Consider the following 12,591-nt stretch of genomic DNA (forward strand, 5'->3'; position numbering starts at 1 on the left):
TGAGATTCAAGCACTTTTCTTGTGGCGCACCTTCAAGCAGTCAGACCCAAACAGTCCGGCTCTGTCTGGAATGAGCTAATCCACCATAAACACAAAAGCCTATGTTGCATCACAAATAACCCCCCGAACAGTTACAGTAACAATCAGCACTGGCTTGTTTTTTTTGTTTTTTTCCAATTCTGAATCAGACGAGTGATTGTACAACCGATAGGAGAGCCCCTCTTCTGTTTGCCCGCCGTATACGCGTTCACATTTGTGGCTTCAGAGCGAGCGAAGCCGGCCATGCAGAGATCTGATAGCGCTGAGGAGGTTCAAACAGGAAAGCACAAAGGGCTTCTAAAAACAGCAGCAGGTCATACTATTCATCTGTTCATACAGTGTTCATGCTGCTATCACTGATAGTCTATGTGCACATGCTGAGGAAGAGAGAGAGAGAGAGAAAAAAAAAGTCTGAACAACGCCTCTGCTAAGTGCACATCGAGGGCCAAAGGTCAAAGGTCGACATGATAAGCATAAAGAATGCAAATACTCCAATTTAAAACTCACAGTTACGAATGACTTCTTGACAATAAAGTGCAGTTGCTGAAAACTGGAGATACTTGGATTACTTTCATTTCGATTAAAAGTGAAAGATGTGCTCATAGTTTCTGTTTGGCAAGAACTTACAAAACACCCAATCCTGCTTGTTAAAGCTATTGGTGAGCATCAGGAGGCCGGGTCATCAATGTTAACGTAGTAACATATAGTAAACCTATAGGTACTGTAAGCTACCGGAAATTGAAAAATAAACAATTAGATTATAATCAAAACATAATCAAAATTAAGTTTTCATTCAGCCCTGGGTAGGCCCTGCATACCCTGACTGCACGTCACTGATGCTTCTGTTGTTTCAGTTCACTGTATCATCCCTCCTTCTTGGATTTTTAAATGTATGTTTTTGTATGCATGTGAGTTTTCCTAATGTTTAATACTTCGCTGCAGCACTAATTCCCTGAACAGGGAAACAAATACAAATGAAACTGTTGTCTCTCTGCTTTCTGCTCACCGTGTGAATATTAGCTGAGGCCAAAGATTCTGTCTTAATGATCAAAGTTTCATGAGACTAATGTTTCTTGTAAATCCTGAACCGACTTAATGTTCTTGACAGCAACATTACAGATGTCTGACTGTCATATAACAAATGTATTAAGAACAAATAAAACATTATGAAGGTAAACAGTGTGGTACTAAATTCAGAATAACCCTAGAAAAATCTCTCGGGGGGGGGGGGGGGGGGGGGGGGGGGTAAGTTTAAGTTTAACTTGGGGATTGCCAGTAGAACCGTCAATAAAAGCATGACCAAGCAGGTACAAAGACTTCAAGATTTTTTTTTATTTTAAATGACCTGACACGATCACCATTTCCATGGCCAATAATGTCTCCAAAAAAAATTCATTCAAGAATTCCCAAGCGATGCCTTTGTAGCCTTCTTGGTGCCGTCTATATACAAATCTATACACAAATACTTCAAATTCGCATGATGTCAAACCTTCGAGGAGTAAAAAACAATCATGTTCATGTGGGAAAGCTGCGACAAACAAACATTATTAATTGTCTGAAGTATAAACAAGAGCTGTAGGGGGAGGGGAGATGATTGTGAAGCATAAAATAATATATACATTACAAAGCTCAGTCCACTTTCAAGGTTTGGAGGGGGCGAGTCTGACCGGGCAGATAATGGAAAGGTTCTTTATGCCACTGGAGTTTGATTCCATTCGTCCTCTTTGAGGACCGGCTCTACCGACTGCTTACGAAGGGGTCCCCTTTAGGAGCGAGGTAAGAGTCATGATCATCCACACAGGACGCCGAGTCATAAATAAAAGGTTGTTACGAGCATTCAGTAGCCGCTCTGCTGAGCATTGTGAATGGCTGGCTGTCGGGTTTCCACAGTCCAACGTTGCTGAAACTAATAGCACAGGGTGTCAGACACCGGAGACCGTCTGGCTATTATAATCAGTGGACTCCATTTTGAGGATGTATGGGATGATGCTGTCAATCTGCACGTTGCCAATGAGCCCGGCGAAAAACAGCTCCTCTGTGACAGCTGCACTTATCAGCCTGAGGGCGGGAAGACGCAGTAACAGCTTGGATAACCTGGGAGTAATGAGGGGGAAAGGAGGCATCAAATCAGACATGAAACACTGATGAGAAATTCTGATGCGCGTGTACAATACATAACAGGAACATGGGAAATTACAAACCGATAGCAATCTTCTGGGTAGGTCCTGGTTACGTAGTCCTGCAGCTCCATGTAGGCTTTCTCCTGAAACCTCTCAATCTGTGGGGTGTTATCGATGCCCGGATGATCTGGCAAACACAAAGACAACAGTATCAAGCTAAAGCTGCTCACGGAGAAAGGCATGCAGAAAGTTTCGCACTCTACTCACCGGGACTAAAAAGAACGATAGCTTTGAGGTAGGCATATTCATACGAGTCTGGGGACAGCTTGGACATGCTGTTGCAGAATTCCTGCATCCTCCAGATGTGTTCCATTACCAGCTTAACTCTCTCTGGGGACAGCTTGTCTGTCGGAGACATTAAAGAGTGTTAGGATGAGACCGAAATGGAAAAGGAGGGGAGTTTTCAGCCAATTCAAGTGGAATTGTACCATTAAAACGAACACAGCAGATTTGAAATCTCCCTTTATTACAATATACTTCAGGCCCAAATGACTTCAATGTCTTTCCTCCTTGTGAAGCTGCACTGGAGTTTTAGCGCTGTCAAGCAGCCAACAGCAGAGCCCTCTTACCTTCCTGCAGGCTGGTCTGCAGATGGCTGATGATGGCACTAAGGATGGTACCAACATTCATAATGTTGGAACACTGTGCCAGACCCAGGGCAAAAAGTTCATTCCAGCAGGCTTTCATCAAGTTGATGTCATTGTCCTGCCCACTGTAAAATAAAACAGGATTCATGGAGAGTTTACTACAGAGAAATGCAGTCAGAGGAGAGTGCTAATTTGTCTGGGAAAAACACACTCAAATATCATTTAGACCCCGTTTAAACAACATTTCAAGTGAAGACGAATATTTGTTGCGCTTTCGTTGGAGAAAAGTTTCTCATTTAAAAGACAAAATTTTGAAAACAATGTCCGTTTACACAGACGGCTAAAATGCTGAATAATATGTAGTTTCCATGCTGAGCCACTAGTGGGTGATGTTCTTTGTTTATGTAATGAAACCACACACACACACATGCAGGGAACAATATCCTATAAACAATGGTGAGTACACAGACATTCTTATGGACAGACAACGGAGTATGACTGCTATAAAACTACCAAGGCCAATATGGACTGAGAGTCATGACACTCTGGAGGAAACGTTGTTCTCAATCTACTCGCTCATGGAAAGAAGAACTATTCATCGTGACTGTGGTGTGCATGAGCAGTAGCAGCATTTCAGAAAGTTGGGCTTTCCTCCGTTTCCATGGAGACGGAATGTTTTGGAAAAGTTGCAATTTCAGTGGGTCCGAGCACCGCTGTCGTGTACACGGACACCATGGTTTTAGGCAGAAATCTGTGTTTTGGGTGTCCATCTGAAAAGTCTGGGTGTCCAAAATTGTTTTTTTGTTGTTTATTTTAAAATTTTAAATTTGGGGGGGGGGGGTGTATATATATATATATATATATATATATATATATATATATAAATTGATTACAGAGATAGACCTTAAATGGTGCATTGTAATGCATTCTGGACTACTAAATACTACATTGTGACATGTAGATTTTGCTTCTAAAAAGTAATATATTTCCATTTCTTCTTGACATTTTTGCTGATGCATCCAATATACCTTCTTGCTTTGTTAAAAAGTTGTCTTTTTTCTTTATAGGTAATAGCTTCTTTTCATTGGTGATGATTTTCACTTGGACCTGTACCTGACTCACCTCACTCCAAACTTCACTAAAATGTACTTGTTTATGTCCCTTGCAGTTGACACACTGCTTCTATCTGCACCCTAAACTGAGCACCGGTAAACTTTGAACGCTGAAATAGTTTCTATTATCCTCTTATTAATTAGTTTTTAATTGAATATTAGATGCTTATTTGTTACCTGCTGGCCTTCTATAGCTCGGTCGCCAGGCCTCGGTATGTCAGTCACACATAAATTGGTGATGGAACAAGCATGCTTGTCAATACTTAAATCAAAATCAGCATTTTCCCAGCAAATAATATTTTATTCTTCAATGAAAAGCATGAATAATGTGCCGTTATCCAAACGTGTCAACATTTTGGAAATGAAAAATTAGATTGATCAGAGGTCCATAGACATTCTGCCGATATAATTCCTCAGCATCTTGGAAAGAAAATTCATTCAAATTCCTCGGCTCTGCCCCGGCATTTGAACGTGTCATGATGAGTCAGAGGATTATGAACCAATCAGAGGCTGCCTTTCAAAACGTACATACCACGTGGTATTAATTGACCAATCACGTTGCTCGATACTGGGTGTAATACAAACCGGAAGTCAGTCACGAATTGTTTACTCGATCCAATAATTCGCTATATTTTGGCAAAACAAGATGAATTTAAGCAAAATCAGATGGTGACATATCGTGATGGCCATTATACACATATTTTAGACGGCTTTGAGAAACGCGTCTGCTATTTTTTCAGCGTCTTTTCCAAAAAATGACAGTCAAAATGACTAATGCCTAAAACTATGGCGGACCCCCAAAATCCAACGAAAGTTTCGCATTTTTACTTGAGAACTTTGTGTTATTAAACAGGATGTTAAGTCGAAGGTTCGGACAGATGAAAGCGGTGTGACGGAGGCTTACCCCAGAGACTGAAAGGCAGGGATGGAGCGGGCCCAGTGCATAGAGAGGAAAAGTAGCCGGGACGCCGACTCACAGATGTAGTTGACATTGAGGTACTCTGGCACAGGCAAAGGCATCATAAGCTGCAACGAGAGAAAGATTGTAAATCAAACAGACACATTAAGTGTTGATCCCAGAGCTGAGCGGCAGTGGATCAAATCAGCTGAGGTTTGCACTTACCTTGAAAGGGATATGGCTGTCAGAGAGGAGAGACCCCTCCAGCTCCACTACAGGGCCCGACTGGTCCCCTGACATCAGCTGCATCGTGGCCTCCAAAGAATCTGCGGCAGAGCCATCGCCCGGGTGGAGCACTTTAGCCAGGGTGTCGAAAGCTCTGTGGACACACAAAAGGTTTCTGTTCAAAGAGATCACCAAAAATAGAAATGCGGGATGCAACTCAAAGCACAGCAGTGCTCTTCAGAGACGCAGGAAGAAAATATACTTTTGATTGACTGTAGGCCGGCCTGATTAAGGCTTTCTGAAACCACATGGCCCCCCAGGAAATTCTATTAAAGCGTCATGAAAAAACAGCCCCTGGGTTTCCATCTCCAGCTTCTGTGGAGCTCCACATATTCAAAAGACGACTGCTGGTCAATATCAGAGCTTCTTGATTCGTTCCGACAGGTGGCTCACCTCGTGATATCAGTTGCAGTTTGCTCGTCCCCCTGGATGTCGGTCATTGAGCTGTCGCCGTTGCTTAGCGTTTCCACTCCCATCAGGTCGTTGCTGCTGTCGCTCAGCTCCCTGGTTTTGTTGAGGTGGGCGAGAGAGGTCACGACGTTGGCCAGCGTGCCGAGGTCACCTTGAGACGGGTCGTCCTGCGGAGGGACGACGGTGTTTATCAAAAGGATGTTTTTTTTGTGTGTGCCGCGTTTACTAAACCATCGCTCACATTCGTGTGCAGGTTCATTACAGAAACTCGGCACCAACTAGTGGTCTGGCATGCAAACTTCAGTGTTTTTTTTTGTTAGCATATCCAAGTGCGATGAAACATTTCTGAAATGAAAGTCGACAAATGCAGCTTCTAGTCAATAGTTATCATGTAAAGCGAGCCGAAGATCAGTGTTACCTTGTCAGGCGACGCTGGAATTAAAATGGTGTTTTCCAGCTTGGAGAAAGGTTGTTGGATGTTGAGCAACATGCTGGACTCCAGCAAACTTGTAGACCTGAAGATATTTTACATTTCACATTTTATTGCTTTGCACACCACAAAATGATATATAGTATCATAGTTTTCAGTAGATGCCGATAATTAGAGCTTCTTCTTTATTATAAAGCACCAAGAGCAAATACTGAAACTGAGTCACTGTTTTTACTTCCTCTTAAGTGTGAAGTGAAACATTTTACTTTAAATACAAATGTGTAAGAAAGACTGATTTAGTTGGTGTAAAGCAAATTCATAGACGCGTCATTTAATGAGTGAAACTTAAATGGGAAAATCAAATAAAAAATACTCTGTTTTTCAATTTTTTATATTTCAGATGATTTGGTGATGAACTCGGGAGCTGCCAGACATCCGCCCAGGTCCGGTCTTGTTGTTCTGGATCTCAGCGTGCAGAACAAGTTGTTCTTCTCTAAATTACATCACGAAGCGGATTCATTTTGTGGAGGCAGCTGATGATTACCACCTCTGATGTTGTGATGTGGATGCACATTCAACATTTCACAGAGGAATAATGTGGCTCCTTGAAGGAGATTGAGTAGCTTGCCAGCGTATACATTATCAAATTCGATTACAGCGTTGTATTTGACTGTACAGATAGAAATCTGTGCAACATCGGCTCATTCCAAGCAGCACGTACCGTGCAGTTTCCTTGTCGGACACGAAGGTGGGAGTGGCAGCCAGAGGGCTGCACAGGTTCTTACGAATGTAGATCTTTTCAGTGGAAGCTGCACAGTTTACAGACTTCTCCCTGGTGTTCACCTCAACAGGTTTCCGCTCGCACTGTACAGCTACGGGACAAAACAAATCTTAGCTCTTAATGCAGCGACTCCTCATACTCCATTGCAGCGCAGAGTAACGGTCTCTTACAGTCCTGCTTCATGCCCAGCGCAATGCACCGCTGCAGCCGGCAGTACTGGCAGCGGTTTCTATGCAGTTTGTTGATGGCACATTCTCCGGAGCCCCTGCACGTGTACACCAGATTCTTCCTGATGCTGCGCTTGAAGAAACCCTTACAGCCCTCGCAGCTCACGGCTCCGTAATGACGGCCTGAGAGAGGACCGACAAAACAGAGTAAGATCCGCAAATGTGTGTCGCTGCAAAACATGCTGTTGTTAAATGGACGTTTAAATACATACCTGAGGCTTTGTCGCCACAGACGACGCAGTACTCCACCACGGGCTTGATAATAGACTGGTCTGAGCTCTCGGTCACAAACTGAAAAACAACCGGACACAATAGTGTAATTTAATATTGCAAACAGCAATAAGTCTCATCTGACTAAACATGTTCATGCGTCAGTCATAAGACCTTTCGGTAATTTGTTTATCAGAATGAGGGGGAAGAAGTCACCAATGTCTTCAGGCGCTACCTGAATCTGCTGCCCGGCCAGTTCTGGGGAGGCAAATAGCAGCTGGTTGACCCCGGAGCCGTCTGGAGCGGCGAGGATGACCTTGTTGGGGGAGCCTTCCTGCTTGGCCAGAATCACCTTCCCACCAGGGGAATAGTCGGCGTTGGCCAAGATGAACTGTTGCTTTCCGGGAGAGGACGGCTCCAGTGCTGTGACGATCTGAATCTTCTGCCCAGTTTGCTGATCAGTTACAATCTTTTAGAGGAGAGTTAACCATTTAGAAACAAACATGAAGAAAAACTTAAACTTGCATGCAAATTGTGCAAACATGTTTATTCTACAGTGGCACCACGTGAAGTAAGCAAGTAAACCAATCATTTTTTAGGCTGCTTTTCCAATTCAAAGTTCTGATTTAGGGTAAGGGACACCCCTCTGAACACCTGAAGACAAACAAACCAATAGCATTCAACAACCAATTATCCGTAAAAGCAGACTTGGACATTCTCAACATGAAACTCCACAGTGAACCATTATCCTTTAAGACGCAAAAATGGTGAAACAACTTGCCAGGGGCACATGCAACAGCGATACGAGGTATCCTGATAACAGGGTTTACTTCATCCCATTTCCAAAACCCAAGAAACCATGGACGATTGTCTCCTGTGGACTAAGCTGTGCGCAGCACAAACTCAATGCGACAACTATAATCAGCAATGTCTACATTTGTTTAAAGCAAAGCAATGTCTTGTATAATTTTAACAATCTTGCCATACAATATCAATTACAGAACAGTAGCAGAGATGAGCTTCCTCAAGCTAGCCACCGAGCTTCCCTGTTGAACACTTTAGGTATGTTCCTTTAATTTCAGATTAAATCTTTATACATATCCCTCCACTAAATAATGCCGACCTTGCCTATGGCTCCCCGACAAAAAAATTTCACGCTGGCTCCAAAAGTTGTGGTTTCGACACCGACAGCTGCCACGTAAACACACTGCCAGCTGCGACAGCTTGACTGAGAAAGCGACATTAACCGGGGGAGGGGGGGGGGGGGGGCGTAGCCAAAGGTTCATAATTTTAGGTATTGCAATTGAAAGGTGAGTTGTGATAAATTAACACTGAAGCAGATGATGGTATTGTCTTTCTATTTCCAAAAATCAGTGCTAACAGATAAAGGGACTTTAAATGAGGAGAAATATGATCCACTGATAAACAGCAGCTATTTTCATTTTAAAACCTGATTGATTGAGGGTGCTTTTTGTGAGGGAACTTCCTGTGTGGTTCAAACCCCTTTGCACAAAGTGAAGCTTCAGCCAAACCAGCCAGCTGAGGCACTCTGGCTAAAACACACGGCCGAGATTACACAAGAGTTGTTTCGTTGCAGACTTTACTCGCTTGTCTCTTTCTAAGCTTTCTCCACACTGGGCAGGTATCTGGAGCAATAAGGCACCAAATGATTGGACAAACAAGCAAAGCAGGAATGCACAGTGCACTTAAACATACAATCTGATCTGTATATCACATATGCTGACATTATATTTGGAATATAAATGTGCAGCCCTGGCTTATTCCCACACAAATAAATGGGGGTGGCAGGGTTTTGGTGATGGAGATGATTTTACTTTACCTGGATTCGGTGTCCTAAAGCCATGCTGTTATCTGTTGACAAAAGCTGAATCCTTTGAGTCTGTCCATCCATTCTGGTACCGATTTCACCTCCTTCCACTGCGCGTCACATCAGCACCCCATCAGACAGGCACACACACCTGTAGGATGAAACCAGTTATTTAATGATGGATTAAAACTAATCCTGGATGATAAAAACATTAGTTAAAATTGTATGTCTTGCTTTTTGAACCTGAATACATTCTGTCCCATCAATGACCCAATTGTGGCTACAATAACTAGTTTATCACTATACACAGTGCTTTCATTGAGATGTATTTTTCATAATATTCCTGGGATGTCTGCCGTGCATGCATTAAACAAAGCTACTAACACACCGAGTTCCGATTAATGCATCTTTGATGATCAGAAACTAATTACTTGATCTCAAACATATGAAAAGGGATCCATGAGATAGTGTTCTTCTCAGATATTATCATGAATTAAGCAACACAATTAATACTGCTGAGACGCTACTTGTTCCAAGCCGGAGACCAGAGTGCTACGATCATACAAGACGAGAGCATATACATGTACGTGTACTCAGATTCCATGGGGCTCAGAGTATTTGGTGTTTACAGAAGAATTGGCAATTCAACTTTTCAGGTGAAAATGCAGATCTTAATTTAAGACAGGAGGGAAATTCATAGGTACAGCGGCTCTCTTATAACCTCCAGACATCTTTCAACAGGCAATTATCAAGTGAGCAAACACCACACACGTCCAGAACATGGAGTACATTCTACTGAACTCAAGAAGGCAGCACAAACTCCCACTGCAGCAATAACAGATTCAGACTCTCACTTATTACTCACTCTCTCAACTAAAGCAATGAAAGACATACAGGACACATTTGTAGAATTATTTAGTGAAGACTTCTATCAAATCACATATTTATATCTTATGTTGCTGTACATTACTCTGTGACTGCTCCAAGTGTGTTATATGTGCAGCAGTCACAACAACATTCAGCAGAGAAACACAACAACAAAGTGGCATAAATTGACCTATTTTATTATGCAGTTTATACATTTTAAGTTATTTAAAAAAGGGGGGGGGGGGGGGGGGCAGTAATCATCCGCAGTGCTTGGATGGAAATAAGGATCAGAGGAGGCCCACAATGATCGATCATATCCAAATGACGGACCACCCTGCAAATTTTCACTCATTGTGAGAATAAAATCATTGCAACTCCTCGTGGGAACATGTCCATCAGAGCACTGGCTACATTATGCAATTAAGTAGTTCAGCGCATCAGCAAAATATACGATAAAAGACAACATCATGATCTGGTATTCAGGCTCTCATCTTTTTCCTTTGTGTGGGATTTCCGCAGCTTTACCGTTAAATACATCAATTCACCCGCCTGGTTTGTCACGTTTCATACAAAATGTCAAGCAGCTATAAGAGCGAAACATTAGTACGATCACCAGACGCTAATTCAACTTTTACAACGTAATTACATTACATTCCCTCACGATCTAATAACATCCTTATACTGCTCTTCGACACACTAATACGAAGCGAAGAACCGACGAGTCAACATCTGTTTTGATATCCTCTGTCCTCAACCAGAAGGAAAACATCTGATCCTCTACATATCATGTCAGTAACTAAAATTAGATTGTGGCCTGTGCTAACCAACCCGGCAGAAGCTAGCTCGAAACTGCACTAATGGTGGCCTGCTTGAAAAAATACCGCTAAACCTGTCCGCGATTTGATAACAAATGTGAGGCACAGACAAAGTCTGAGCACAATCGCGCTCCAGACAGCCAGCTTTTTAAAATCGATACGGAAGATAAAGGTATTTCTTTTCCTGTGGGTGAAAGGTCAACATTGAAGGGTTAAAGCGTGCTAGGGTTCAAGGCCCAGGATGCCCGACCGCAGGGTGATCGGCGCCACTCCGGTCTTTACAACCGAGCTTGAACTGTCTCCGTTTCTGGTACGGGACCTCAACGTCGGTCTGCAGCCGGACGGGACACCGTTTGAGCGGACACCACACCGCGCTAATGGCTCGCGGACATTTACAGAAACACGGGCTTTCTTTGCGGAACCAAGGTAGCATTGCTAGCGTGACAGCTATTAGCCGTTAGCTAATACCGATGCTAACTAGCATCCCAGATCGCAACATCACTGTGCGGAACACTGAGCGGAGGTACGCAGATAAAACACTACCCGAGTCAACGCACTCACGCCGGTATTTCTGGATACTTGCCAAGCCTAGAGATTTGCTGCGAGCTCCGGAGCTGAGTTAGCTGTGTGCTAGCAGATGGCTAACGGCAGCTTCCTTGCTGCAGCCCTGATGAACACTCCCTCCTCTGCCGGCGAACTGGCGGCTCACCGCGGACCTCCAGCGTACCCACGCCGGGGGAAACCCCTTACCTCTCCAGGAGCTGCCGTGTCTGATAACGTATTGTCTTCAATAAATTAATATTTTAAGTGTTTGCTGCAGTTGATGGGAGGGTCAGAGTTCGTGACCTTTTTCATCAATAAAATGACAGCTGCGCACGCGCAGTGACGTGGGTTCGAGCGCAACCCGCGCCTTTGTATTATTTGTATTAAAATAAGTGGAAATGTGGTATTTATTTCGCGTTTTTCAGTAAATTTGATAAATCTGTGCAAGTATCAAACAGATCACGCAGTGCTTGATGTTTTATCATGAATATGTAGTTTAGATCCAGTTCCTCTGGAATGAAATGTTGCACAATGAATGGACTACAAATGAGAATACATTCAAATTATACATTGAAAAAGATTGAATGGAAGCACAACACTGCTTAATCCTAATAATTATGCATTAAATATTGAGACATGCTTTAGTTTCACAGCAGTGAAACTGCTTCAAGTGTTCCTCTGACCTCATTGAGGTTTTATACACATTTCATGTCCATGTTATATCCAATTGCAACTATTCTGAATTTACACTGTATTGTTCAGGGATAGATTGCATATTTCCGTTTTCAACTCCTATTTTATCATAGATTTTCTTGTTGCATTTCTTTCTTGTCTATATTCTCTATTTTCTTATTTGCATTCTATTGTGAGTGACATATTTTGTTTGTATTCTCTATTTTGTATTCTGTAATTTTGATTCCACTGTCTGTCTTGTTTGTACAACAGCATTGACAAAGTTCAATTTGACTTTCACATATAGGATATCCATACATTACACAAAAACATTACATTTACTGAACTATAAATTCACTCCATATTCAAGATGTTTACATAAGTATTCATGAAACTTGCAGAAAATAAGAACCCTTGTTATATGAATTGTTTTAGTGCAAATAGATACGGGGACATCAAGAATAATTTACATGTAATTCTATATCTTTTTTTTTTTTAACAAACCCTGAATAAATTGAATATCTTAAACAATGGTGAGTACAATTTTAGCATTATACCATTTCATTTATACAGTGTAATGTCCAAAATCTATATCTTCCAATTTCAGAATTTTGCATGCATGTTTGTGCAAACTTTGAGATACTTGTAATAAAGGAGGCACAATGATTTTTTATTTTTTTTGCATTCTGCTCGGTGTTGTTTTGTC

General features: G+C 42.3%; 1 protein-coding gene across 3 annotated transcripts; it reads right to left on the reverse strand.

The window, feature by feature from the left end:
• Positions 1–1,348: 1,348 nt before the first annotated feature.
• Positions 1,349–11,547, reverse strand: nr2c1 (nuclear receptor subfamily 2, group C, member 1). 3 transcript variants are annotated; one of them, XM_080475269.1, is made up of 14 exons: positions 11,254–11,547; positions 9,001–9,139; positions 7,396–7,629; positions 7,163–7,241; positions 6,894–7,073; positions 6,664–6,814; positions 5,931–6,027; positions 5,495–5,679; positions 5,042–5,195; positions 4,823–4,944; positions 2,789–2,931; positions 2,427–2,564; positions 2,241–2,346; positions 1,349–2,133 (listed from the first exon to the last, which is right to left on the reverse strand). In XM_080475269.1, exons 2-14 carry the CDS (start codon positions 9,070–9,072, stop codon positions 1,962–1,964), a joined length of 1,833 nt encoding a protein of 610 aa, XP_080331395.1. In that variant the 5' UTR covers positions 9,073–9,139; positions 11,254–11,547; the 3' UTR covers positions 1,349–1,961. The 3 variants fall into 3 exon arrangements, with proteins under 3 accessions (XP_080331395.1, XP_080331396.1, XP_080331397.1); XM_080475270.1 differs by having other exon boundaries at positions 11,421–11,534; XM_080475271.1 differs by having other exon boundaries at positions 11,232–11,361.
• Positions 11,548–12,591: the final 1,044 nt, after the last annotated feature.

This window comes from Lipophrys pholis (genome assembly GCF_963383615.2).
Source record: "Lipophrys pholis genome assembly, chromosome: 11".
Taxonomy (NCBI): Eukaryota; Metazoa; Chordata; class Actinopteri; order Blenniiformes; family Blenniidae; genus Lipophrys; species Lipophrys pholis.

Bases quoted from the DNA above. Each gene is read 5' to 3' on its own strand.
- nr2c1 (XM_080475269.1), bottom strand. From the start codon at position 9,072: ATGGATGGACAGACTCAAAGGATTCAGCTTTTGTCAACAGATAACAGC. The intron at 7,630-9,000 runs GTAAAGTAAAAT...CTCCTCTAAAAG, and splicing joins CTTTAGGACACCGAATCCAG to ATTGTAACTGATCAGCAAAC. The intron at 5,680-5,930 runs GTAACACTGATC...GTCCCTCCGCAG, and splicing joins TTCCAGCGTCGCCTGACAAG to GACGACCCGTCTCAAGGTGA.